Here is a 26,465-nt window from a genome sequence, read left to right on the forward strand (position 1 = left end):
CCACTCAGTTGGGCAACTAAGACACTTGAGGATAATAAAATAAAACCAAATACTGTGGATGCTGGTAATCTGAAATAAAAATAGAAAATGCTGGAAAAACTCAACAGGTCTGGCAGCATCTGTGGAGAGAGAAATAGAGTTAATGTTTCGAGTCCGTATGACTCTTCAGAGCGCTAAGGATGATGGTCAACCATGTCAAAAGATTCAGACAGATTGAAGAGGAAAAATAATGCACTATCATCATTGTAACAGAGGATGTCATTTGTCATTGTGACTTAGGGATGTTCCAGTGCTGTGGCAGTGGTGTTAACTGGATTCTGAATTATCATCTTCTTGAGTTCTCTGCACGAAGGCAGGTCTGATCCATAGCACCATGAGCTCCATCGTGGATGGGGAAAAGAGGCAGGTCCTGAATCCAGCCAGAATGGGAATCGAACACCATGCTGTTGGCACTAATCTGATCCACCCAGCCAACTGAGCCAATTAGCCCCCCAAAGAGTCTGAGTTGCTGTGACAACATACACTTTTAAATGCATGTTGTAGCCTGGAGCTATGGATAGCGTTGGTAGATGCTGCACTTTATTTCCATCACATGGCTGACCAGGAATCTCTTCTGCCCTTACGCCTGCCATTGGCGTACATTAGCAGGATTTACAAGTTAATACCTGTTTGGCCATGTTATGAACGCACCTTCCTCGGCCATCAAGCCCTGACTTGAACCCCAGTGCTTCTGGCTCAGAGGCAGGGATACTACCTACTGTGCCACAAGAGCCCTGTAACCTGGTTAGAGAGGTTCAAATATAGAGTTGCAGGAAAGATTGGCATGGATTTGTGAGGTGACAATACATTCAAGGTGTTTGGTGAGGAAAAGGAGTTTGGAGATAGGGTGATTGTTTCCGGGTCAAGGGTGGTATTTTCGACGATAAGGGTGGTAATGGTGGATTTGTAAGGGAGGGGGACAGTACTTTAGGAGAGGGAACCATGCGTATTGTTTGCTCCCATGGGCCTAGGAATAGAAATAGGTTGGTTAACAATGGGAATGATGGTCTCAATCTTAGGGAAAAAAGAGTCAGTAAGTGTCTCAAATTTATTGGAGAAAATCAGGGACTATCTTTTCAATTCACAATGAGCAGTTTTGGCAGAGGAGAGTGAGGCCTGATTTGGTTTATATGATCCAGCCATATATGCTGAATAAACAGCAACTGTTCATAATTATGCAGAGAACCTGATAAACAGTGACTCTGGACAGTTACTTGTGAATAACTCTTACCATAAATAAACAGGGACTCTGTACACTTGCACAGAGTAATCCTAAATAAAAGTGGCTGTGTACAGTTACACAATGTAACCCTTAGCTTGTTTAGAAATCAGAAGCTTTGTGAGATTACATGATATACAGAGCACACCCTTTTATTTGCCTATTTTAAAAGCTGGTGACATACTTCAGGTACTAGCTCGTAGGCCACTATTTCTGTCTTTGCATGGTGAAATGTACGGTATACCAATCAGGAAATTAAGCCAATAAACTGGGCCACAGACATCCCTGTCCAGATATCAAAGGGAGTGTACTTCTTTGATTGGAAATTGTATAGAAATGTGGACATTTCAGTCCTTTTCTTTCAAACTAAAGTAAGGTTTTAAGATTGAAAAATAGCCTTTATCTGAGCCTCGAGGTGAGTGGAGAAAATGGAGAGAGAGGCATAAACCCTTGCTCTGAAAGGTTGGGGTTGGGGAGGGCTCAGTGTTGGTGGTCCGCAGGCCAATTTTAGTGTGGCAGGTTTTGTGTGAATGGAAACTAAAAGCTATTAGTGTGTACGTGAGTGTAATGGTCCCCCAGGGGCAGAGTGAAAGGAGCTAGGTGGTGGGAACACAGCAGGTAGTAGCTGAGACAGGGGAGGGGGTCCTTTCAGGTGATCCACAGCCTGTGTGGGATTGTGCAAACTGCTCCACCCCTGTATTGTGTTGTGTAATAAATGATTCTGGACTCCAGAATCCTACTGATGAACACAGTGTACCAACTGGAGAACAGTTAATTCTAATTCCTGCCACCCCCCCAATCCCCATCCCCCGCTCCGCCCTTAACCATGAAATCAGTCATTCGATTAGGGTTAACCCATTCCTTCATTGAACCTGTGTGCTTCATCAGTGTTGACTTGTTTCAATTTTTTCCCCATTGTTTGAGCTCTGGGACATACAGATTATTCCAAAGTGCAGTTTGTTTTGTATTTTATGGATCGCTATTTCTCATCGTACACATGCGCAGCTGCAAATAGCCCAGCTGGCTTACTCAGGAGGCTCTCTGGTGCCAGGCCTGGTTTGTGCTGCTTTTGATGAACACAGTTGTATAGTTGAAGGGTTCACACTTAGCCTCAGCACCTTAAGTTAGGAAAATTTACCTTTCGCTCCTGATTGCTATCTATAGGGCTCTGCTGAAAGGTGTAGGTCTGTGTGTATACATGTAAATGTGAGTGTGTATACTCATGGTCTTCATGTCCCCGAATAAAGCCACATTATACCACTGGAAATCCAAAACTGCCTCCCCAAAAAAGCTGAGCATCAATTGAAATTTTCAAGACAGATTGATAGATTTTTGCTGGGTAAGGTTATCATAGATATGAAGCAAAAGTGGTAAATTGGGTTGAGGTAGAGATCTAACTGAATGATGGAGCGGGTTTGAGGAGCTGAATGGCTTCTTTCTGTTCTTATGTAGAACAGCACCTGATGCCAAACGTTAAACGAGAGAGGGGGTAAAGTGGGATGCTGAGGATTCTTCACTCTTACCAAACAAGAGCAAAGAGATCCAGAAAGTGAAGAAATGTGTTTTGTTTTGATCCAACATCACTTCTGTTCTTTTAAGAGTGCTTGTGTTTTTTTATTTCCAGTTCTGTCATGACAGGGACTGCTTGCTGTGGGCATGCCTCGCCCTTACGGATTTGGGACCTTCAGAGGTAAGGAACTGAAGAATCCAATATCATGAGTCACACAGAAGGTGTGGAGATGTTAGACCTTGAGACCTCTGCAATCTTCCCTTTTGTTTTTTGAAATGAAAGAACTTGCAGTTCTGTAGTGCCTTGCAAAACCTCAGGATGTTCCCAAAGCATTTTACAACTAATTAATTACTTTTGAAGTGTAACCACTGTTATAATAGAAAATGTGGCATCCAATTTGTGCATGGCAAGCTCCCACAAACAACACTGTAATAATGACCTGATGATCTGTTTTTAGAGGCATTACAGCACCCCCTCAGCGCTGGAGCAGAAAATCTAGGCTGGCTTTCTGGTAAAGTGTCTGGAGTGGGATTTGACTGCCAATCTTCTGACAGAGGCATGACTGTTATCTACTGAGCCAAAGCTGCCACCCCCAGGAAAGACTGAGGGATGTGAGGAGAGCCACAATTTTGAGACAGTGGGCAAGATTGACTTAGAGTAGGTGTTGCAGTGGTTTCAATGCAGAGAGGAAGAAGAATGTGTAGGGAGCTTAGGAGGAAAAAGAGTTGAAACCTCTGGAATCACTAACTGTAGCAGCATTGACTGAAGTGAAGAACCAAGAGCTGGAGGCTGGAGATGAGGGAGGCTTTGTCCTGTGACTATTTCAACAGATACCTGTAAGGTGCTAGAGGGCTGCTGGCTATCTGTATGAGGTAGGGCAACATTCTGAAGGTGGGAGCAGTTGTCTGCTTGTGCAGTGAGTACAAACACCGTGTGAGGCTATAAAGCCAAAAGAAATGTATAGGCCAGTTTTCACTGTGGTGGATGGATAGCTCAATGCAGCTGGGGAACCTGAGTCTGTCTGAATAACAAAGCTGTATTAACCAGGATTAGGGACACGGACAGACAGGGTTTGAGTTTATCTAGTGAGGAGGCAAGCATAGGCAACAGAAGATTAGCCTTGTCTAGTAGTTTAATTTCTCTTTTAACTGGCGATCGCTCTTCATTTGACTGGCAGGTTGTGGAAGCAGTTTAATGTCAGACTTGCTGAGAAGGGCAAGAGGCAACAGATCTATTTGCCAAGTTTAGGTGTTTTCTGCAGCTGTCCAAAGGCTGTGACAGGAAATTGTAGACTTTTTTTCTCTTTCTTGGTTTTTCTACATGATGTGTGCTTTCTCTCTCTTGCTTTCTAGCCATCACTGGCTTGTATCTCTCTCACTCTCACTCTCTCATACACACTCTCATTCTCTCTGCCTCTTTCTCTGTTTGGACATGTGTGTTGTCTCTTGTCACTGTCTCCCTCTGGTTCTCTCTCAATTGTCTCATTGTGTATTTCTTTTTTTCTTTCACTCTATTACCTAACTTTAGGTCCCACTAATAATCTCTCTTGCAAGCACTCTCTTGCTATATGAGTCTCCCTCTTCTTTCCTTTTTATTTTACTCTCTTTCATTCTTCACCTTTCTCTCTTACTGTCTCTTGTTTCTTTCTCTTGCACTCTCTATTTCGACTTTACTTTCTTTCTCCCGAACTGTGGAAAAATTGATGAGTATAAAGAGGAGCGAGAGAGAAGGAAAGCAACAACCGCTAAATACTGGAATTGCAAAATACTCCTCTAACTCTGCTCATCTAGCTAGTAGTGAATTAGAGCAGGGTTTATTTTAGATATGAACTTATGAAAAAGGGGCAGTAGCCATGTGGTCTCTCGAGCCTGTTCCTCCATTCAGTAAAATCATGGCTGATCGTCTACCTTAATTCCACTCCTCTGCTCTAATCTCTTGATTCCCTCAGTGTTCAAAAATCTATTGATCCCAGTCTTGAATTTACTCATTGATTGAGCATCCACACCCCTCAGAGGTAGAAAATTGCAAAGATTCACAACCTTCAGTGTGAAGACATTTCTCCTCAGCTCAGTCCTAAATAGGCAACCCCTTATTCTGAGACTATGACTCCTGGTTCTAGACTCTCCAGCCAGTGGAAACAGTCTCTTGACATCTGTTAAGCTCTCTTAGAATTATGTACAATCCAGTGGCCTCACCTCTCATTTCTCTTGAACGCCAGACAATTTTTTTTAATGTAATGCTTCATTTATTCACCCAATGCGTTTGTCATGGCAGGTGAATGGCAGTGAGAAATTGGAGCAGGCACCTCCATCACCAGCTGCTGCAGTAATGTAAAAATACACAGTCACAGTCTACCCGCTGCAACTTACCAATGTTGGCTTATATATACTGTATTAACTTGCATGGGGGCCACACTGCATTTAGAGCACACTACAAACTTGAACACCGCTGGGGAGAAATAGTTATTAATAACTTACATTTAGTCTGAATCCCAATTTAATCAGGATAATTGATTACAGTTTCAGATTTAATCAGGGATGTCAGGCATTTTACATTTGGAGTTACTTACTGGCTGAATTCTGATATAGGGGTTTGGATGGTTTATATATAGAATAATGGATACCCGGGAGTGAGACACAGGCTGGAATGTAGTCAAGAGGTTTTGGTTTATATATAGAATAGCAGCTACCCGGGAAGAGTAAGTTGCAGGCTGGAGTCTAATTGAGTGGTTTATATATAGAATTATGGATACCCAAGTTACAGGTTGTTGCAGTGCATGATTTAGTCAGTGAAGATAATGTAAGAATCAGAAAGTTGATTTATCATCTTACCCTTGTTAGTAGGGACCAGATGGGCTCCTGTAAAACAGATGTTTTGCTTTCATCCTTTTATCTTCTGTGTGTATAATCATGTATGTTTTGTGAAAGTACAAAGTAGCCCTGGTACAGGTTTACCTTTTTGAGCCATTGTGATGGCAAATGTGTGAGTGTGTGTGTTTTCTTCCACGCATAGGGGTCACCTTGGCCTTCCCCTTTTGTATCTCCCATTATCTGAAACTTTTTCTCTGCTTGTCGTGCTATTGAAGCTCACGCCCAGACTTGTAGTGCAGGTTCCCACCATTCAGAACTGTCTGTCAGGTGTTCGGGGAAGGGAGAGCCCTTTGATGTAAGCTGGTGATGTCAACACCAAGCAAGGAGTACACACAAGCAATGCTGACAGGAGAGAGGCTCACTTTGTGCTCTGCAAAGACAGGAGTTGCCTGTAGCCATCCCAAAGTTGGGGTGCAATGATCAGCTTTTATTTCTCCTGCCTCTTTTCTCCCCACCGCCTCCCCACTCCCTCTTGTATCAAAAATGCTGGCCTTTACCAAAATTGAGTTCATCCACATCATCCAACTACTCCTTACCCATGCTCAAACCTAGACAGCGAGTGTTGACAGGCAATAGAGACCAATCTGATCCTGTCCATGCTTGACAGTCTCACACACACACAGTTGAATTGATTCTGGTACATCTGGTTGAGATCAGTTTCCTGAGCACAGACTGGGGTTCAAATTTGATGAATTCCTCCTCTGTTTGCTCTGTGACCAAATAGGGAGGTTTTTATATAGAAATTGCATTGTATGAGCTGTTTGAAAATATTTTGAAGCTAATAAACACATCCTTTAGCTCATACCCACTATGTTGTCTATAGCTAGCATAATGGAAACTTGGGAGTGAATTACAGGCTGGAATATATTTGAGGGGTTCAGCTGGAATAGCAGACACTCAGGAGTGAGTTACAAGCTGCAATCTAATCCAGGAGTTCATAGGGCTTAAATATAAAATAATGAGTTCTTGTGAGTGAGGTATAGGCTGAAATCTAATTGAGGGTTTAGGGTGGTGCGTAAATGTTTATGGAATAACGGATACCTTGGAGTGAGTTACAGACTGGAATTTAATTGAGGAGTTTGGACATAGGATAATGGATACCGGGAATGAACTAGGCAGTGGGGCAGGGGGAGGGGGTGGTTGTTTTTCTTATTTGCCACCTCTGATATGAAGTTTGAACATTAGCGCTTGGTATGACTGTGGTTCCTTGAAGTTGCACAGTCTCCGAGGTGGGATCTTTTGATGTGATTTTTGCCCTCATCTTTGGTGAGCAATTCTGTAGTTTTTTTTTCTTCGCCAAACTGGAAGTTTGCCTTCCCTTTATCTTTTGAATCCTTTGCAGAGATGAGATGAGAAACCACATCAAAGGAGGCATCCCGTTAAATGACTGAAAAAATTCGGAAGTTTGCAAATCCTCCTGGCTAGAAACCAAAATTCAGATGGTACTGGGTGCAGCAGTCTGTTACAGTACTGACCTTTCACCCCCCACTACCTGGACTCCAGTTCAGTTCAAGCTGATGAAACGATCTCTCACTGATGGCTGCAAGAGTGTAAGAGGGAACGTGCTCAGGCCAGTGTCACTACAAGCTAGCATGCAGATGCAACAATCATTAAGGAAGGCAAATGGTCTGTGGGTTTTCATCGCAAGAGGACTTGAGTACAGAAGTAAAGATATCTTAATGCAATGGTATAAAACCTTGGTGAGACTGCACCATTTTGGTCTCCTTATCTAAGGAAGGATATACTTGCAATAGAGAGAGTGCAACAAAGGTTCACCAGGCTAATGCATGGGATGTCGGGATTGTCTTATGAGGAGAGACTGAGGAAACAGGGCCTGTGTTCTCTAGAGTTTTGAAGAATTAGGGGTGATCTCATTGAAACTTACAAAAATTGTTACAGAGTGACAGCGTGGATGTAGATAGGATGCTTCCCCTGGCTGGTGAGTATGGAACCAGGGGACGTAACCTCAGGATAAAGGGTAGGCCATTTAAGGCTGAGATGAAGAGGAAATTCTTCACTCGGAGAGTGGTGTATCTTTGGAATTCTCTACCCCAGAGACTGTGGAAGCTCAATCCATTTCCCCTGTGCTCGTTGACTTACATTGGCTCCCAGTTAAGCAAGTTCTTCGATGGTCTCGCCCTCTCCATCTCTGCAGTTTGCTGTAGCCCCAACTCCACTAATTCTGGCCTCATGGCCATTCCTGATTTTAATTGCTCCACTATTGATGACCGTGCCTTCAGCTGCCAAGGCCCCAAGGCAATGGAATTCCCTCCCTAGATCTCTCCATCTCTCTCTCCTTTTCATTATTTAAGATACTCCTTAAAACTTACCTGTTTCATCAAGTTTTTGACCATATGACCTAATGCCTGCTAACATGTTTTGGCACCAAATTTGATTTGATAATGTGGTAAAAACTCTGAGACATATAAATGTAAGTTATTATTGTTGTATGCAGCCCATGCTGTACCTGAGAATGCGTGCACTCTGTTTTAACCCATGTTACTCCTGAATTAAGAAGAACTGTTGACTTGGCTGCAGGGACTATAATATTTTAGCAAAGCAACTGGTATTAGTCTATAAGGAGTGCAAATAAAAATGTAGCCATTTTAAATTTTGAACAGTTAGAGTAAAGGAGGTTGTGTGAAAGTATTCTACATACACATGTAAGGCACAAAACTTATGTCATTCTTTGAGTCCTAAAGTAAATTGGTCGACTTACAAGCATTGCTTGGAGTGAGGGTCAAGCCGCAGCATGACCCTCATTGTAACACTGGGATAAAAAACAGAAAACGCTGGAAATATTCAGTGGGTCAGGTAGCACCTGTGGAGAGAGAAACAGAATTAACGTTTCTGGGATGGTGACTAGCTGACCTGTGTATGGGTCACCATTACAGCTGAGTATTTATGATACATAAATGTAGCATCTTTCATAATCTCAGGATGTCCCAAAGAGCCTTACTGTCAATCAAGTGCTTTTTGAAGCCACTATTGTAACGTAGGAACCATGACAGCTAATGTGTACGCAGCAAGATCCCACAAACTGTAAAGCGATAATGACTAGATAATCTGTTTTAGTGATGATTGAGGAATTAACATCAGCCCCAGGATACTGAGGAGAACTCCCCTGTTCTTCAAAATAGCGCTGAGACATTTATGTCCACCTGAGAGGGTAGACGGGGTCTCTGTTTAATGTCTCACCTGAAAGCAGCATCTCCAGCACAGAGGTGAAAGTGCTATCTGCTGAGTCTCAGCTGACATCAGTTGAAATATTTTATTTTGATCAATAAAAGGAATATAACAATAGTGTCTGTAAAATGTGTGGAAATATTAGGTTGTGCAAGTCTAGCTTCAAAAGCCAGCTGGGGCCTGAGTGGACAAGGTGTGCGTTTGTTGAAAGTTTTTCTTTGATGTCTAAGAGTTCTTTGATGCATATTTGTTCTATTTTTGTAACTGTTGATTTTTTCACACTAAGTGAAAAATATGGAGAATTTTCTTTTTGTTTTACACCCCACACTCTGTTTCTGCCTCAGTTCTGATGAAGAGCCATATGGACTCGAAACGTTGACTCCGTCTTCCTTTCCACAGATGCTGTCAGACCTGCTGAGTTTTTCCAGCTATTTTTGTTACAGATTTCCAGCATCCACAGTATTTTGCTTTTATCTCTGTTTCTGCCTGTTTTTCTTCCTTTTGTTATTTTGCTGCAGATTCTTTCCCCTCATCCCTTGCCTACTAGGGTGAACTCCTTGGTGGGGTATGGTTGTTGTGGAGCGGGATCCATGGGAAGTTTTGACTGATGGGATGTTTTGGGACATGACCATCACAGCTAGAGTATTGCGTGCAGTTCTGGAATCCGCATTATAGGAAGGATGTGATTGCACGAGAGAGAGTGCAGAGGAGATTTATCAGGATGTTGCCTGGGCTGGAGAGTTTTAGTTATAAGGAGAGATTGGATAGACTGGGGTTATTTTCCTTGGAGCAGAGGATATTGAGGGGGGACATGATTGAGGTGTACAAAATTATGAGGGGCATAGATAGGGTAGACAGGAAGGATCTTTTCCCCTAGTTGGAGGGATCAATAACCAGGGGGCATAGATTTAAGGTAAGGGGCAGGAGGTTTAGAAGGAATGTGAGGAAGAATTTTTTCACCCAGAGGGTGGTGGGAATCTGGAACTCACTGCCTGAAAGGGTGGTAGAGGCAGAAACTCTCATAACATTTAAGAAGTAGTTGGATGTGCAGTTGCGATGCCAAGGCATACAAGGCTATGGGCCTAGTGCTGGAAAATGGGATTAGAATAGTTAGGTACTTGTTTGACCGGCGCAGACACAACGGGCTAAAGGGCCTTTTTCTGTGCTGTAGACCTCTATGACTCTTTGCATGGAAATATGAATCTCTTCTCCCTGAAAAGCTAGGAATGCTGGGGTCAATTGAAGATTTCAAGACTGAGATTATAGACTTTGGTAAGGAATATGAAACACGGGTTGGGTAAATGGAGCTACAGATCAGCTGCAATCTAGTTGAATGGCAGGACAAGAAAGAAAGACTTAAGAACATAAGAAATAAGAGCAGGAGTAGACCACACGGCCTATCAAGCCTGGTCTGCCATCCAATACGATCATCACTGATAACTCCATTTTCCCACCTGCACCCATATCCCTTAATTCCATGAGAGACCAAAAATCTGTCTATCCCAGCCTTAAATGTATTCAATGATGGAGCATCCACAACCTTCTGGGGTAGAGAATCCCAAAGATTCACAACCCTTTGAGTGAATTAATTTTTCTGCATCTCAGTCCTAAATGACCAGCCCCTTATCCTGCCCCTGTGTTTTACATTCCCCGACCAATGGAAACAATCCCTCAGCATCTACCCTATCAAACCCCTTCAGAATTTTGTAAGTTTCAATGAGATCGGCTTTCGTTCTTCTAAACTCCAGAGAATAGAAGCTCAGTTTACTCAGCCTCTCATCATATGAGAACCCCCATCATCCCAGGGACCAATTTAGTGAACATTTGCTGTACCATCTCCAATGCAAATACATCCATTCTTAGATGTGGAGAACAAAACTGCATACAGTACTCTTGATGCGGTCACACCAAAACCCTCTACAACTGTAGTAAGACTTCTTTCTTCTTGTACTCAAGCTCCTTTGCAATTAAGGTCACCATGTCATTTGCCTTCCTAATTGCTTGCTGCACCTGTACGCCTACTCACCTAACTTGCCTATATCTCTTTGCAGTCTCTCTCCCTGCAGCTCATCTTTCCACCTAGCTTGGTACCATCAGCAAACTTAGAAACGTTACTCTCTGTCTTTTCATCTAAGTCATTAATACTGATTGTAAATAGCTGAAGCCCCAGCACTGATCCTCACAACACTTCACTAGTCACTGCCTGCCAACTTGGAAAATGCCCCGTATATGCCCACTCTGTTTTCTATCCGTTAACCAATCCTCTATCCACGCTAATATATTACCCCCAACTCCAAGAGCCCTTATCTTACCTATTAACCTATTGTGCTGCACCTTATTGAATGCCTTTTGGAAATCCAGTTATACTACATCTACTGGTTCCCTCTATCTACCCTACTAGTTACATCTTCAAAAAGCTGTAATAAATTTGTCAAACAGGATTTCCCTTTCGTAAAACCATGTTAACTTGTTCTAATCATACAATGCTTTTCTGAGTGCGTTGCTAAGACTTCCTTCATAATAGATTCCAGCATTACCAGCAATGAGTGATGTTGGACTGACTGGTCCGTAGTTCACTCTTTTCTCTCTCCCTCCTTTCTTGAAAATTGTTGTAACATTGGCCAACTTCAGTCCAGTGGGTCCATTCCCGAATCTAAGGAATTTTGGAAAATCATAGCCAGCACATCCACTATCTCTGCAGCTATCTCTTTTAGAACCCCAGGGTGTAGGCCACTAGGTCCAGGGGATTTGTTGGATTTTAGTCCCTTAGGTTTCTCCAATACCTTATCTCTGCTGATACTAATTTCCCTAATTTCCTCACTCTTTTTAGCCCCTAGGTTATCGTCTTCTGGTATGAAACTTGTGTCTTCTACTGTGAAGACAAACATTTGTTCAGCTCCTCCACCGTAGCATTTATTTGGTCTCTTTATGACACCCTAAGTGCAGTACAGACTATGAATTGCTTTTGAAGTACAGTCACGGTTGTAATGTAGAAAACACAACTTATGTACAGCAAACAAACAGCTAATCTGTTTTGGTGATGTTGGTTGAGGGACAAATCTTGGCGCAGGACACCTCAAGAGAATGGCTTGATGGACTGAGTGGCCTCCTCCTGTTCCTATTGCTGAGCCCTCAGACCTGCCACAGTAATGAGCACAAGGCCCAGTTCCTGTCATTGGCAGAGATTGTATACTTGGAGCTGGGGTGGACCTTGCATTCAATTAGCAGTAGGTTGGTGAACTGCTGCTAGCCTCAAACTGCCACACAGCCCATTGCACACCATGATAGTTCACTTATCAATACTCTCTCGCTGTCCTGCATGTAGCAAATGACTCCCATGATCCATTTTTTAAAACCTTTTTCTGTAATTTTCCACCTTTTCTCTCGCCCTCATTCTCACTCTTTTGGGCTCTCTTGCAGTCTCTCACTCACATGCTCTCTGTCACACTTGCACTCTCCCCACCCCCACACTCCAGCCAGTTCTCTGGGACTCTCACAGGAAAGGGAGGACAGGAATATTATCGGGCTATGAAACCCTTTGCATGTGGTGCTTAGGAAATTTCTCATATTGCCATTTTGTTCCAGTCTCTCTCTCTTATACTTTCTCTCTATCTCTCTCTCTCTCACCCTCCTCCCCAACTCCCACTCACTCACTCTCTTTTTCTCTTATTACTTTTATGTTCTATATTTACCGTCTTTCCTGAGTTTTCTTGATTCTTTCATTTCACTTTTTCTGTGGTTCTTTCTCCTCGCATTCTCTTGACACCCTATGTATTACTTAGATGCTTCCCTTTTTAAATTAAAAATGATAACGTTCTGACATTGCTTTATTTGACGATGATGCTGTAAAGCAGTTACCTCGCTGGCCTCTCCATCCCAAACGTAACAAGTAATTCTCCACTCCCCTATTCCTTTCAGAACCTTCCTGCTAAAACTTGCTAGCATTACCACAGTGATGTGACCAGAGCCGTGTTGCTATGCAGCCAAGTATGAAAGGCAGGCAGCAATGAAAAGACTACCCACTGCCTTATTGCACCTTTAGCATGCCTCGGCTTCCACCAACCCTGCTGCATTGTGTGTTCATGAAGGGGTTTGTGGGGGGGAGGAGAGAGCTGGAGGGTCCGTTGCTTGCAGGGAAGGGGTGTGGGGGAGGCGGCTTCAGCTTTGGCGGTGGGTGGCCTGATGGAAGGCAGGCTGTATTGTCCTTTGGCACATTACAGCCACTGGTAGAAACAGATGGTCAATAAGGAGAGGGTACAGTGCCATCTCTGTTTGTTTTTGCGAGCATGAAAAGGGTTGCGGGTCGCTGTCTTTGCTCTGTGCCTGCCCCAGTTGCAGGGGGTGGCTGTTTCTCATAGCTGTGTGACATGACCGTTTACACACACAAACTTAACCTTTACAAGAGGGGTTAAAATAAAAGGGAGAGAAAAGAAACAGCAGTACCCAGCGGCTCTGCGGAGGGGAGAAGTGGAATCTTGGCCTCTTAAAGAAAGGTATTGCTTCTTGCTGAATGTAAAGGCTGTGCAGCTAAAAGGAATGCTGATACGCTACAGGCGAGTTCAGTCAAGTGAATATTTCTCTAAATGAATAGAGATTGAAAGTCCCCCCTCCCCCAGGTTTTCTTCCCATTTTCTTGTGCTCACTCCTGTTAATTAAATACATTTAGTTTTAAGCTTTATTTTTAAATATAACAAATCTTTAAAAAAGTTTTTCTCCACCTTCGTCTTTCCAATTTTCTCACTTTTCCCTCCAGGAGCTGCTGACTTTCTCAGGGGTACAGATCCTTTGACAATGACATATAAGTGGTTGGTGCTTCCCCTGAATGCCTATTGGACAGGTGTGAGTCTAGGTGTGTGTGTCTGCAAACCATTTAACTTTGGGGAAATGCCACAGCTGGGCCAGCTCTTAAACCTTACCCAACATCTATAAACGCAGGCACATGTGTTCTCCCGCATTTACACATATACATTACTGGTTAACGATCAGGAGCAGAAACAATGGATGATTTTTTTTCCTTCCTCGCTACACCACCCTCCCAGCCACAAACTCCCCCCATGCGCCAATCCAGGTTAGTATTACCAATTGTGAAGCAACAATCATTGCCTTGCCTAAGTTGGCACTGACAGGAAATCCAGGGACTTTAACTTTAAGGTTTTTGCTTCTATTAATATTTTTTCTTATGTCTTGGGTTATCTGCTTTACCATCTTTGCAACTCTGAGTGCATGGTCATCTTGCCTTATGACTTCTGTTAATCTGCTAATGTACAAAATTACAGCAAAAATAGGGCATGGAGTTAACCTTTTAATTAGGAGGTCAGATTGCTTCCTACTACCACATATATGCCACAACAAAACTGTCTGACAACTTCCCAAATACATTGTACAAAGAAAAATATAATTAAAGGACTGTTTCACAGATTTCACAGCCTGACTCTACCACCTTTGGTTTCATGTAATTAAGAGAAAGAGTAGGTAATTCAGCCCCTCGAGCCTGTTCCGCCATTGAATCAGATAGCTGATCTGTACTTTGACTTAACTAGCCCTGGCTCCACATTCCTTGATATACTCACCCAACAAAAATCTAGTGATCTCAGCATTGAAAGCTCCAATTGACCTTCAGCATCCACAGACTTTTGAGGGAGAGTTTTCCAAGTTACAGAATGTCATCAGATTCAAAAGAGAGCTGGATAGATTTTCAGTGGGGTGAGCAAGATTGAAAGGGATCTACTGAACTTAGGCCTGACACAATGGACTGCAGTCTCAACCTTCCCATGTTCCTACTTTGCTGATACTGAATGGTGGCATGTTGATGGCTCGTGGGATTAGAATGAATCGCGGATTAGGGCTAATCAAAACCTACATTTTGGTTCATAAATGTTGCTACTATTACTCTCCATAACTATGTTTAGGAATATAGGAACAGGAGAAAACCATTCATCTCCTTGAGCCTGCTCTGCCATTCAAAGAGATCATGACTGATTTGTATTTTAACTCCTTCTATCGGCCTTGGCTTCATGGCCCTTCACACCCTTGTCCATCAGAACCCTATTGGTCTTTGATTTAGAATGAATAATTGAGATAGAATCTGCTTTTTGTGGGAGAGTGCTCCACATATCCATCACCATCTGTACCGTGTACCCAAACTTCTCTCCTGAATAACCTCGTTCTGATTTTAACCTGTGAATCTCTGAACCCCTTGATAGAGACTCCCCGCCAGCAAGTAAAGGCTACCCAATAATGTTCTGCAGAATCCCACCTCTTCTATCCCTGTGCTTTCCTATAGCCCTAAGTGTGTTACAGTGGCACTGATCACTGCCAGATTTTCTTATATATTGCAAATCTGCTGATTTTTTTGTGTTTTGATCATGAATATTTATTCAGATCATGCTAAAAAAATTCTATAACTACAACTTGCATTTAGAGTAATTAAATGTCCCAAGGCACTTCACAGGAGCATAATTGGACAAAAATTGACATCGAACCAGAGAGGGAGACTGGAGGCTTGATCAAAAAGGTGGGTTTTAAGGAGTATCTTAAAGAAAGAGAAAGATGTCGAGTGGTTTAGGGAGGAAATTCCAGCACTTGAGCACTCAGCAGCTGAAGGCATGGTTGCCAGTGGTTGTGTGATTAAATTTGCAATGTGCAAGATGCCAGAATTGGAAGAGACACAGAGATTGGAGGGTTGTAGGCCTAAAGGAGGTTACAGAGATTGGGAGGGGCAAGGGCATGGAGGATTTTGGAAACAATGATGAAGATTGTAAAATCGAAACATTGCCAGATCAGGAGCCAATGTAGTTCAACGAGCTTGTAGTGAAAAGGACTTGGTGCAATTTAGGAAATGGGAAGCAGAGCTTTGGATGAGCTCCAGTTTTTGGAGGCCAGAAGATGATATAAGAACCTTTTATTTGCCAAATGCTATACTCTTATCTCAAAAAGTGGACATAATTTTCCAATAAAAAGAAGTATACTCTTACATTTTGGGGAATTTTTTAAAACAACTTTGAAGACATTCACTATTCCCCGCCCCCGCCCCCTCTCTTCAACAAGGTTTTTCAAGCCAGCTTCTGTTGCTGGAATATTTCTCTCTCTCTCTGTGCTCCCCACACCTCCCAATTTACTTCCTTCCTCGCCCCAAGGCACTGCTTTCTTCTGGGGTCAAGAGATTCTGCTCACCCTCTGCTATCTCATTTAAGTGACCATCCATCCTATGTCAGGCTGGACAGTGATGCTCAGCCGTGGGGAGCCATAAATTGATTGTGATCCTGGCCTCACCTGCGATAGGTTGATTATTTATCAATTATATTCTCCCACCTCCATCACAGTTGGCAGTTTCTGAGCCTGATTGTTGCACCCCATTACTGTTTCGTAGCTGAGATATAAGAAAGAAAAAAATGACCTTGTATTTTTGTAGTGCCTTTCATGACCAAAGTGTTTGCCTGATGAAGTATTTCTGAAGTGCAATCATTGTTGTAATGTAACAGCCATTAAGCGCACAGCAAGATCCCACAAACAGCTGTGCAATAATGATCAGATTATCTGTTTTGGCAGTTTTAGTTTAGGAATAAATGTTGTCCAGGACACCAGGGAAAATTCCTTGCTCTTCTTTGAAATACTGGCCATGGGATCATAAATGTCCGCCAGAGGAGGCCCCGGTTTAATGTCTGAACTGAAAGACAGACCTATGGAATTGCACCCCAGCAGGAATCCAAGAAACTGAGGGCAGGAGAATGAGCAAAAGAAATTGCTTTGAAATAACTTTTTCTGGACCGTCATCCAAGTGAGATTCAATAAGCATTCCAGCAAATTTTCAAATTAAATAATGATAATTGTCAGTTGTTAAAGAGGAAGAAGAGTTTACCAAGGTGCCTTGCTGTAAGCAGAGTTTAATGTCGTCCTAGAAACTTCTGCATGACCAGCGCTGGCTGGGTGAAAGGGTTAAGCGATGTGCCTGTAAAATCTCTTTGTTCTCTGTGTGGTGGACAAGTGAATTTTTCCACGTCGGAATGGGAACTGCTCCCCCCTGGTTCCCACACTTGTATTTTTTTTTAACATATTTTTTGCAAAACCACTGGAGTGGTACTGAATGTGTTTTTTGCCCGTGTTCCTCAGGAACTCCTGAGAGCAGAGCAGGCAACCTATGTAAAGAAACTGTGCTCACTCATCCCCTACAGTAAACTTGCCAGTTAGCTTTGAGGTGGACTCTTCCCCTTTGCTTTCATGTTTCTTTACAAGGAGCGCGGCCACTTTATTTAATTTTCCCCACAGAGCCCAGGACCCCTCCTACCAACCCAGTGTGTACAGGCCAACTTCAGGCATTCATATTTTGAAGTTCTTTATTTCCCTGTGGGATGAGGAACCAGGTTTTGCATTAAAAAAATTCCAATCGTCTTCCCCCAACGTCCGCACCTGCTCCCGCTTTCTCCTGAAGGTGCTGACTCATGCTGCGTTTCACAGGCACCGGTTTCTCTCCATTATTCTCACTTTGAGCCAGAACAGGGCATGTCAGTGAGATATTTGACCATGGAGTGCGTCACAAACCAGGCCTGATGCTGTCCTCGTCCATTGACCTAACATACTCACTATTCAGTGACCATTGCTGAGAAGTAATGAATCCTGACTGATTGATTAATTTCCCCTCTGTCTCCAACCCCGACATGCTAATGCCCCTCATAATGGCACTTTGGCTGAGAATAATGAACTGAGCACAGATCACCAATCAAAGCAGTTTAGTTCAGCCAGCCAATCATTGTCCCATTGTCAATAGTTGGGGAAGCTCATTAAAAAAAGTCAGTATCAATTCTGTTCAGTTGAGACACTGTTGAAGTTAATTCAAGAAAAGGTAGGGACAATGATGCAAAAGAATGTGAGAAAAGGAGAGCAGGCAGCATCTTGAAATGGCATGAAGGGAGAGAAATGCTGGGGAAAGAGAGATAATGCAACTTGAGGGGAGAGAGATATTGGGGAGAAAAGTAATGGGGAATGTGGAGAGAAAGATAATGGGGAATTGGGGGTGAGGTGAAAAAGACATTGTAGAAGGGTGTCAGTGGGCTGGTGAAACTGGAGCTAGGGAGAGGAATTCAGTGCAATGGGAAGGGAGATATAGGGGCAATATTTTGATAGTTGGAGGCATAGTTTTGATGTGGAGGTGGGAGTTGAGAGATTTTGGGACAGGATGGTCTGGTAGGACATGACTGAGAAGAGAGCAGTCATAACCATGTTGGGTGAAGAGTAGTTGGATGATGGTGAAGGGACAGGCAGTAAGAAGGTGACAGAGTATTGAGGCATCAAGCATTGAGAAGGCATTTCTAATGGGAAGTAAAGTTTTTTTTTGAATTTAAAAAAAATGGACGTGCAAGTGCACCGAGGTATAAATGCACACAAGTACACATGTCTCCGAAGGCCAGGGGAAAGTAGCAATCCAGAAAAGATAAAGACCGAGTCACTTGCAAATCATGTAAGCCTTTTGGCGGCACAGGCTCATTCAACATAGCAGCTTGAATTTGGCTGATATCAATGAAAATAAAGGATGTAGAAGTAGGGTGGCAAAGTTGTGTTGACAGCACAATGGGTAACACTTGAGTGAGAGTAAGTTCAGGGAGTGGTGTAAGCCCTTACCACTATACCCATGCATTGTGTTGTGAGCAGCAGTGTTTGGAGCAGTAAATGAACGATTAGCTGTTCAGATTATGCCTCTCATTCTCTGGAACCTTAGATGTGGGCCTGAGAAGGGATCCTGTTGGATATCCCTTCAAAGCTTCACCCGCAGTAAGAGGATTGCATTAACCATTTTTCAAGACCAAACCTTCCCATTATTGAAATTTTTATAAACTTGGTGCACACTGAATTTCTGTATCAATATTTTGAAATCTATGCATTAACTTTTTTTCTGTATACTCTCTCCCCACACCCTCTACTGTCTGATTTTTCTGTAAATCTGCAGAAAGCACCTGCATCAAACAGCAGACTTTACTATTTTGGGAGGAGGACGTCAGCAAGGAGGTGCGAGGGGGAGTTCTAACTGAGAGCAGATTGATTTTTCAAGGATCACGGAGAGAGAAGGGTCGGTGCTTATACTGTGCAATCGTATGGGTCCCCCTGAGAAATAAACACCATTCCTGGGTGAGGGAGAGAGAGTCCTGAGTGTTTTGGGCAATGATCACTCAAGCAGCACTCCCTGCAGCTCCTCACCCAAGTGGCTGTTATTTATGCTTAAGTGTAGGCAGTGATTGTTGGCTGATCAGCTAACTCAGTGCAGTCCAGGAATTGAACATGGGATCTCTCCTGGTCCCTTTGCCCACTATCAATCCATATAGAATATTTACTAAACTGAGCTGCAAACAAGTTGGTGAGGGTCTTCTAACTTACTGCCTTCTGTGATGCAAGGTGTTACTGCCTGTTTCATAAACGTGTGATGACACACCAGCTCAAGGTTCATGGGTTTTATTCCCTAGATTTCCGGCTCTCACCTCAGTGAGTGCAAAAACATCACTAAAGGAACTTCTGAAAGCCAAGAAATGAATGTAAAGCCCTAGGCTATTGTACAGATGTTCAGACAATGGGCTCAAGTACTGATCGTCTCCTGTACTGTTCGATTAAAGTAATTTATGGAGTAATGGTGGCCTGAATCACTTCAAAGTGTTCTGGTTCCTGCAATTTCTAGAATGTTTGAGTCAAAGAGTATCATGTAGAATATACAGTATGTAAAACAGGCCATTCGGCCCAACTGGTTCGTGCTGGTGTTTATGTTCCACACAAGCCTCCTCCTATTTCATCTTACCCTATCAGCATATCTTTCCATCTATTTCTCCCTCATGTAGTTGTCTTGCTCCCATAAATCTATCCATGCTATTTGTCTCAACCATTCCCTTTGATGGTGAGTTCCACATTCTCACCGCTCTTTGGGTAAAGAAGTTTCTCCAAAATTCTCTATTTGATTTATTGGTGATGAGCTGGCTCCTAGGAAGGACCCAGTTTCAATATCTAGTTTGTGCAGGTTTAGCCAAGGAGGCGGTTGAGAGCCACAGCTATCCTCTGAATCACTAGCTAGAGAAAATGGGGAAATTAAATCAGCCACGATTTCTACTCCCAAACCCAATCCAATCAGTGTGTGGATGTCAGAGAAAAATGGGTGCAGCCTTGGCTGGAATTCGGCACTGGTTCACTTGGGGAGGTTAGCTGGACGGGTTACCAAATGGCAACTGTAGGTGATGGGACAGTATGCAAGTAGGACTCTGGTTTTACTGCAAATGATTGCCTGGTGGAATTGCTTCATTGAACAGGAAGAATCACAGGTAGTTCAGCCCTAGCTTATCGCTCTTCTATGTTCTCTCTTTCTCTCTATATTTCTGTTGCTTTTTCTATTTCTCTTTATAACACCTCTGTTTCTTTCTCACTGTTGCTTGTTCTCACTACTCCTTGTTCTAGGCAGATGCTAATTCTTTTTTCAGAGCCTGCACCCCATAGGGTGTCCCAGACCCTTCGCCTTGCCACTTGGAGGCACTGCCAATGAGCAAGCTGTGGCACCTTCTACCACCCCCCACACACTCATACACAAAAGTAAAACCTGTTGTTTGATCCAGCTTCTCTTGTGCAGATTTTAGAGGATCCTTTACAGATGTTGTCAGACAGATAGACGCAGACTTGTTTTGAAAGGTGCGTGTGTGGCATAAAGTATTTGAAACATTGTTTCTGAGGACAAAAAGTAGCTTTGCAAAAATAAAGAGCCCTGCTCGCAGTGAGAGTGTTTTGTTGAAATTGTTAAGGTGTCAAATTCCTTCCCTCCCCCTGGACTTTCTCTCTCTCATCTTTTCTTTTTTAAAAAAAATCAAACACCATTGAAGCGACTAGATGCACTCAACTTTCATCTAGGACTTTTCATATCCTCCCAGCTGGTTCGACCAGGACAACATGAGGGCACCTCACAACAAGGGCTATGTGAAGCACCTGGCCAGCCCAGTGTCTCCTCACTCGGTCTCCAGCCGGCCCTGATCCTGCTTTAACTGAAGCTCGGTGTTTTGGGAAAACATTTGATGGCTCGCTCTGATTGCAAGATTATCCTGGTGGCTACCGACAGAGTGTGCTGGGCTGGCTTTCATGTGGTGGGACCACAGTGTGATGTACTGCCATGTCATGTCAAGGAATTCGGGAGGTTTCCAAATGCACAGCGAACAGGAGCATAAAACCAGCAACACTGTTATACATGGGCGTTATACCTACTAACACACGGTGTGTTATATAATATATACAGGAACAATACACCAGTAACACATGGTGTTATATTCTACTATATAAAGAAGTTCAAATGGTTTTACAGAAGGTAATTTTTAAATCTTAGTTTGACAAAAATATCTTATCAAACTAAGCTTTAAAAAAACTTGTTCTGCTTGTCAAAGATGCCCCACTGTCTCCAGGTGTGATGCAGCTTTGTTGTCTTAAGCACCCCCGTGGGATTGAGGGTGATTTGCTTCTACTCCGGTTCAGTGGGCCCTGAGATGGCTGATAAGTCCAGTGTGCGATGCAACTATTTCCTGTTTGCTAACAAGTGATAATGGGTTACTTAGGCTCAAGTCAAGTCTCAACCTTTATAATCGGGAATGCAAAGAAAACTGCAGTAGCACCTCAGCATTCTGTGTAATAGATGAAGCTTCCCAGATCACCTCTCACGCCTGTGGAAATCTTTCCCTGACTGCATCATCGCTGGGAACGCTACCACAAATGCAGAACTTGAAAGGTAGAGTTAGTGATCATTTTCTGAGCCATGTGGCTGGCTTGCACCTCAGGGCTGCGAAACATGCGGCTTGCCCACAGGGCCTCGCTGGTTTATACTGCTGTCTAACTGGAGAGTGAAGTAACATGGGACTTTAGTGGTGAGATTAAAGGCAAGAGATTTAGAAGTGAGCACAGGAGAAATTTTAATGAAGTAAAATGTCCCAAGGTGGTTCGCAGGAGCATTAACAAAATTTGACACCGAGTCACATAGTGTGATATTAGGACAGGTAACCTAATGTTTGGTGAAAGTGGTAGGTTTTAAGGAGGAAAGGAGGTGGAGAGACGGAGAGGTTTAGGCAAGGAATTCCAGAGTTTAGAAGCCAGGCAGCTGAAGGCACAGCCATGAATGATTTAAGTCTTGAAAATTGGGGATACACAAAGAGGCCATTTTGGGGAAATGCAGGCACCTCAGAGGATTGTAGGGCTGGAGGTAAATTTTATCCTTGAGGCTCAGTGAGCACTAGAATAATGTAGGCGAGGGAATTCCCAAGTGTGTACTGAGCTCTCTCGCTCACATACTCGCTCTCTCGCTCGCTGTCTCTCTCACTTGCTCTCTCTCTATCCCTCTCTCTCTCTCTCTCCCTCAATGCCCATCTCTCACACTCTCTCTATTCATCTCTCTTTTTCTGCCCATCTCTCTCTCTGTCTCTCTGTCCGTCTCTCTCTTTGCCTGTCTCTCTGTCTCTCTCTCCATTTCTCTCCCCCTCTATCTCTGTTTCTCTCTATCGCTCTCCCTCTCTCTGCTCGTCTCTCCCTCTCTCTCTTCTTGTCTCTCCCTCTCTCTCTGCTCGTCTCTCCCTCTCTCTCTGCTCGTCTCTCCCTCTCTCTCTGCTCGTCTCTCCCTCTCTGCTCGTCTCTCCCTCTCTGCTCGTCTCTCCCTCTCTCTCTGCTCGTCTCTCCCTCTCTCTCTGCTCGTCTCTCCCTCTCTCTCTGCTCGTCTCTACCTCTCTCTCTGCTCGTCTCTCCCTCTCTGCTCGTCTCTCCCTCTCTCTCTGCTCGTCTCTCCCTCTCTCTCTGCTCGTCTCTTCCTCTTTCTCTGCTCGTCTCTCCCTCTCTGCTCGTCTCTCCCTCTCTCTCTGCTCGTCTCTCCCACTCCGTCTGCCCGTCTCTCTCTCTCCGTCTGCCCGTCTCTCTCTCCATCTGCCCGTCTCTCTCCCCGTCTGCCCGTCTCTCTCTCCGTCTGCCCGTCTCTCTCTCCGTCTGCCCGTCTCTCTCTCCGTCTGCCCGTCTCGTCTCTCTCCGTCTGCCCGTCCCCCTCTCCGTCTGCCCGTCCCCCTCTCCGTCTGCCCGTCCCTCTCTCCGTCTGCCCGTCCCTCTCTCCGTCTGCCCGTCTCTCTCTCCGTCTGCCCGTCTCTCTCTCCGTCTGCCCGTCTCTTTCTCCGTCTGCCCGTCCCTATCTCCGTCTGCCCGTCCCTCCGTCTGCCCGTCTCTCTCTCCGTCTGCCTGTCTCTCTCTCTCCGCCTGCCCGTCTCTCTCTCCGCCTGCCCGTCTCTCTCTCCGCCTGCCCGTCTCTCTCTCCGCCTGCCCGTCTCTCTCTCTCCGCCTGCCCGTCTCTCTCTCCGCCTGCCCGTCTCTCTCTCCGCCTGCCCGTCTCTCTCTCCGCCTGCCCGTCTCTCTCTCCGTCTGCCCGTCTCTCTCTCCGTCTGCCCGTCTCTCTCTCCGTCTGCCCCATTCTCTCTCCCTGCCCCATTCTCTCTCCCTGCCCCTCTCTCTCTCCCTGCCCCTCTCTCTCTCCTTGCCCCTTTCTCTCTCCCTGCCTCTCTCTCTCTCTCTCTCCCTGCCCCTCTCTCTCTCTCCCTGCCCCTCTCTCTCTCTCCCTGCCCCTCTCCCTCTCTCCCTGCCCATCTCTCTCTCTCCCTGCCCCTCTCTCTCTCTCCCTGCCCCTCTCTCTCCCTGCCCCTCTCTCCCTCTCTCTCCCTGCCCCCCTCTCTTTCTCTCCCTGCCCCCCTCTCTCTCTCTCCCTGCCCCCCTCTCTCTCTCTCCCTGCCCCCCTCTCTCTCTCTCCCTGCCCCCCTCTCTCTCTCTCCCTGCCTCCCTCTCTCTCTCCCTGCCCCTCTCTCTCTCCCTGCCCCTCTCTCCCTGCCCCTCTCTCCCTCTCTCTCCCTGCCCCTCACTCTCTCTCTGCTCCTCTCTCTCTGCTCCTCTCTCTCTCTCTCTCTCTCTCTCTCTGCTGCTCTCTCTCTCTCTGCCTGTCTCTCTCTCTCTCTCTCTCTCTCCCTGCCTGTCTCTCTCTCTCTGTCCGTCTCTCTCACTCTCTGTCCGTCTCTCTCACTCTCTGTCCGTCTCTCTCACTCTCTGTCCGTCTCTCTCTCTGCCCATCTCTCTCTCTCTCTGCCCGTCTCTCTCTGCCCGTCTCCATCTCTCTCTCTTGCCTGTTCCTCTCTCACTGTCCATCTCTATATCTCTCTTCCTGCCCCCCTCTCTCTCTGCCTCACTGTCTCTCTCTGCCCTTTTCTATCTATCAGCCTCTGCCCCACCTCTTTCTCTCTATCTGCCCGCCTCTCTCTGTCTGCCTGTCTCTCTCTCTGTCTGCCTGTCTCTCTCTCTGTCTGCCTGTCTCTCTCTCTGTCTGCCTGTCTCTCTCTCTGTCTGCCCGTCTCTGTCTGCCCGTCTCTCTCTGTCTGCCCGTCTCTCTCTGTCTGCCCGTCTCTCTCTGTCTGCCCGTCTCTCTCTGTCTGCCCGTCTCTCTCTGCCCGTCTCGCTCTCTGTCTGCCCGTCTCGCTCTCTGTCTGCCCGTCTCGCTCTCTGTCGGCCCGTCTCGCTCTCTGTCTGCCCGTCTCTCTCTCTGTCTGCCCGTCTCTCTCTCTGTCTGCCCGTCTCTCTCTCTGTCTGCCTGTCTCTCTCTCTGTCTGCCTGTCTCTCTCTCTGTCTGCCCGTCTCTCTCTGTCTGCCCGTCTCTCTCTGTCTGCCCGTCTCTCTCTGTCTGCCCGTCTCTCTCTCTGTCTGCCCGTCTCTCTCTCTGTCTGCCCGTCTCTCTCTCTGTCTGCCGTCTCTCTCTCTGTCTGCCCGTCTCTCTCTCTCTGTCTGCCCGTCTCTCTCTCTCTCTGTCTGCCCGTCTCTCTCTCTGTCTGCCCGTCTCTCTCTCTGTCTGCCCGTCTCTCTCTCTGTCTGCCCGTCTCTCTCTCTGTCTGCCCGTCTCTCTCTCTGTCTGCCCGTCTCTCTCTCTCTGTCTGCCCGTCTCTCTCTCTCTGTCTGCCCGTCTCTCTCTCTCTGTCTGCCCGTCTCTCTCTCTCTCTGTCTGCCCGTCTCTCTCTCTCTCTCTCTGTCTGCCCGTCTCTCTCTCTCTCTCTATCTGCCCGTCTCTCTCTCTCTCTCTTTCTCTGTCTGCCCGTCTCTCTCTCTCGCTGTCTGCCCGTCTCTCTCTCTCGCTGTCTGCCCGTCTCTCTCTCTCGCTGTCTGCCCGTCTCTCTCTCTCGCTGTCTGCCCGTCTCTGTCTCTCTCTGTCTGGCGGTCTCTCTCTCTCTCTGTCTGCCTGTCTCTCTCTCTCTCTGTCTGCCCGTCTCTCTCTCTGTCTGCCCGTCTCTCTCTCTGTCTGCCCGTCTCTCTCTCTGTCTGCCCGTCTCTCTCTCTGTCTGCCCGTCTCTCTCTCTTTCTGCCCGTCTCTCTCTCTCTGTCTGCCCGTCTCTCTCTCTCTGTCTGCCCGTCTCTCTCTCTCTCTCTCTGTCTGCCCGTCTCTCTCTCTCTCTCTCTGTCTGCCCGTCTCTCTCTCTCTCTCTGTGTCTGCCCGTCTCTCTCTCTCTCTCTTTCTCTGTCTGCCCGTCTCTCTCTCTCGCTGTCTGCCCGTCTCTCTCTCTCGCTGTCTGCCCGTCTCTCTCTCTCGCTGTCTGCCCGTCTCTGTCTCTCTCTGTCTGGCGGTCTCTCTCTCTCTCTGTCTGCCTGTCTCTCTCTCTCTCTGTCTGCCCGTCTCTCTCTCTCTGTCTGCCCGTCTCTCTCTCTCTCTCTGTCTGCCCGTCTCTCTCTCTCTCTATCTGCCCGTCTCTCTCTCTCGCTGTCTGCCTGTCTCTCTCTCTGTGTCTGCCCGTCTCTCTCTCTCTCTCTGTCTGCCCGTCTCTCTCTCTCTCTCTCTCTGTCTGCCCGTCTCTCTCTCTCTCTGTCTGCCCATCTCTCTCTCTCTCTGTCTGTCCGTCTCTCTCTCTGTCTGCCCGTCTCTCTCTCTGTCTGCCCGTCTCTCTCTCTGTCTGCCTGTCTCTCTCTCTGTCTGCCCGTCTCTCTCTCTGTCTGCCCGTCTCTCTCCCTCTGTCTGCCCGTCTCTCTCCCTCTGTCTGCCCGTCTCTCTCTCTCTGTCTGCCCGTCTCTCTCTCTGTCTGCCCGTCTCTCTCTCTGTCTGCCCGTCTCTCTCTGTCTGCCCGTCTCTCTCTCTCTCTGCCTGCCCGTCTCTCTCTCTCTCTCTCTCTCTCTCTGTCTGCCCGTCCCTCTCTCTCTCTCTCTGTCTGCCCGTCTCTCTCTCTCTCTCTGTCTGCCCGTCTCTCTCTCTCTCTCTCTGTCTGCCCATCTCTCTCTCTCTCTATCTGTCTGCCTGTCTCTCTCTCTCTCTCTGTCTGCCCGTCTCTCTCTCTCTCTCTGTCTGCCCGTCTCTCTCTCTCCGTGTCTGCCCGTCTCTCTCTCTCTCTGTCTGGCGGTCTCTCTCTCTCTCTGTCTGCCCGTCTCTCTCTCTCTGTGTCTGCCCGTCTCTCTCTCTCTCTCTGTCTGCCCGTCTCTCTCTCTCTCTGTCTGCCCGTCTCTCTCTCTCTCTGTCTGCCCGTCTCTCTCTCTCGCTGTCTGCCTGTCTCTCTCTCTGTCTGGCGGTCTCTCTCTTTCTGTGTCTGCCCGTCTCTCTCTCTGTGTCTGCCCGTCTCTCTCTCTCTCTCTGTCTGCCCGTCTCTCTCTCTCTGTC

The 26,465-nt window shown here is 45.9% G+C and overlaps 1 protein-coding gene across 3 annotated transcripts in view; it reads left to right on the plus strand.

The window, feature by feature from the left end:
* Positions 1-26,465, plus strand: part of fbxw4 (F-box and WD repeat domain containing 4) — a 313,511-nt gene that overhangs the window by 78,789 nt on the left and 208,257 nt on the right. For 2 of the 3 annotated variants that reach the window (XM_078565011.1, XM_078565013.1), the window contains exon 6: positions 2,883-2,948. The exons of the other annotated variant lie outside the window; for it this stretch is intronic. In XM_078565011.1, the coding sequence (XP_078421137.1) occupies positions 2,883-2,948 (66 nt within the window). The remainder of the gene's footprint in view (positions 1-2,882; positions 2,949-26,465) is intronic. 3 annotated transcript variants of the gene reach the window in all.

Source organism: Cetorhinus maximus, chromosome 20, assembly GCF_964194155.1.
Source record: "Cetorhinus maximus chromosome 20, sCetMax3.hap1.1, whole genome shotgun sequence".
NCBI classification, from domain to species: Eukaryota; Metazoa; Chordata; class Chondrichthyes; order Lamniformes; family Cetorhinidae; genus Cetorhinus; species Cetorhinus maximus.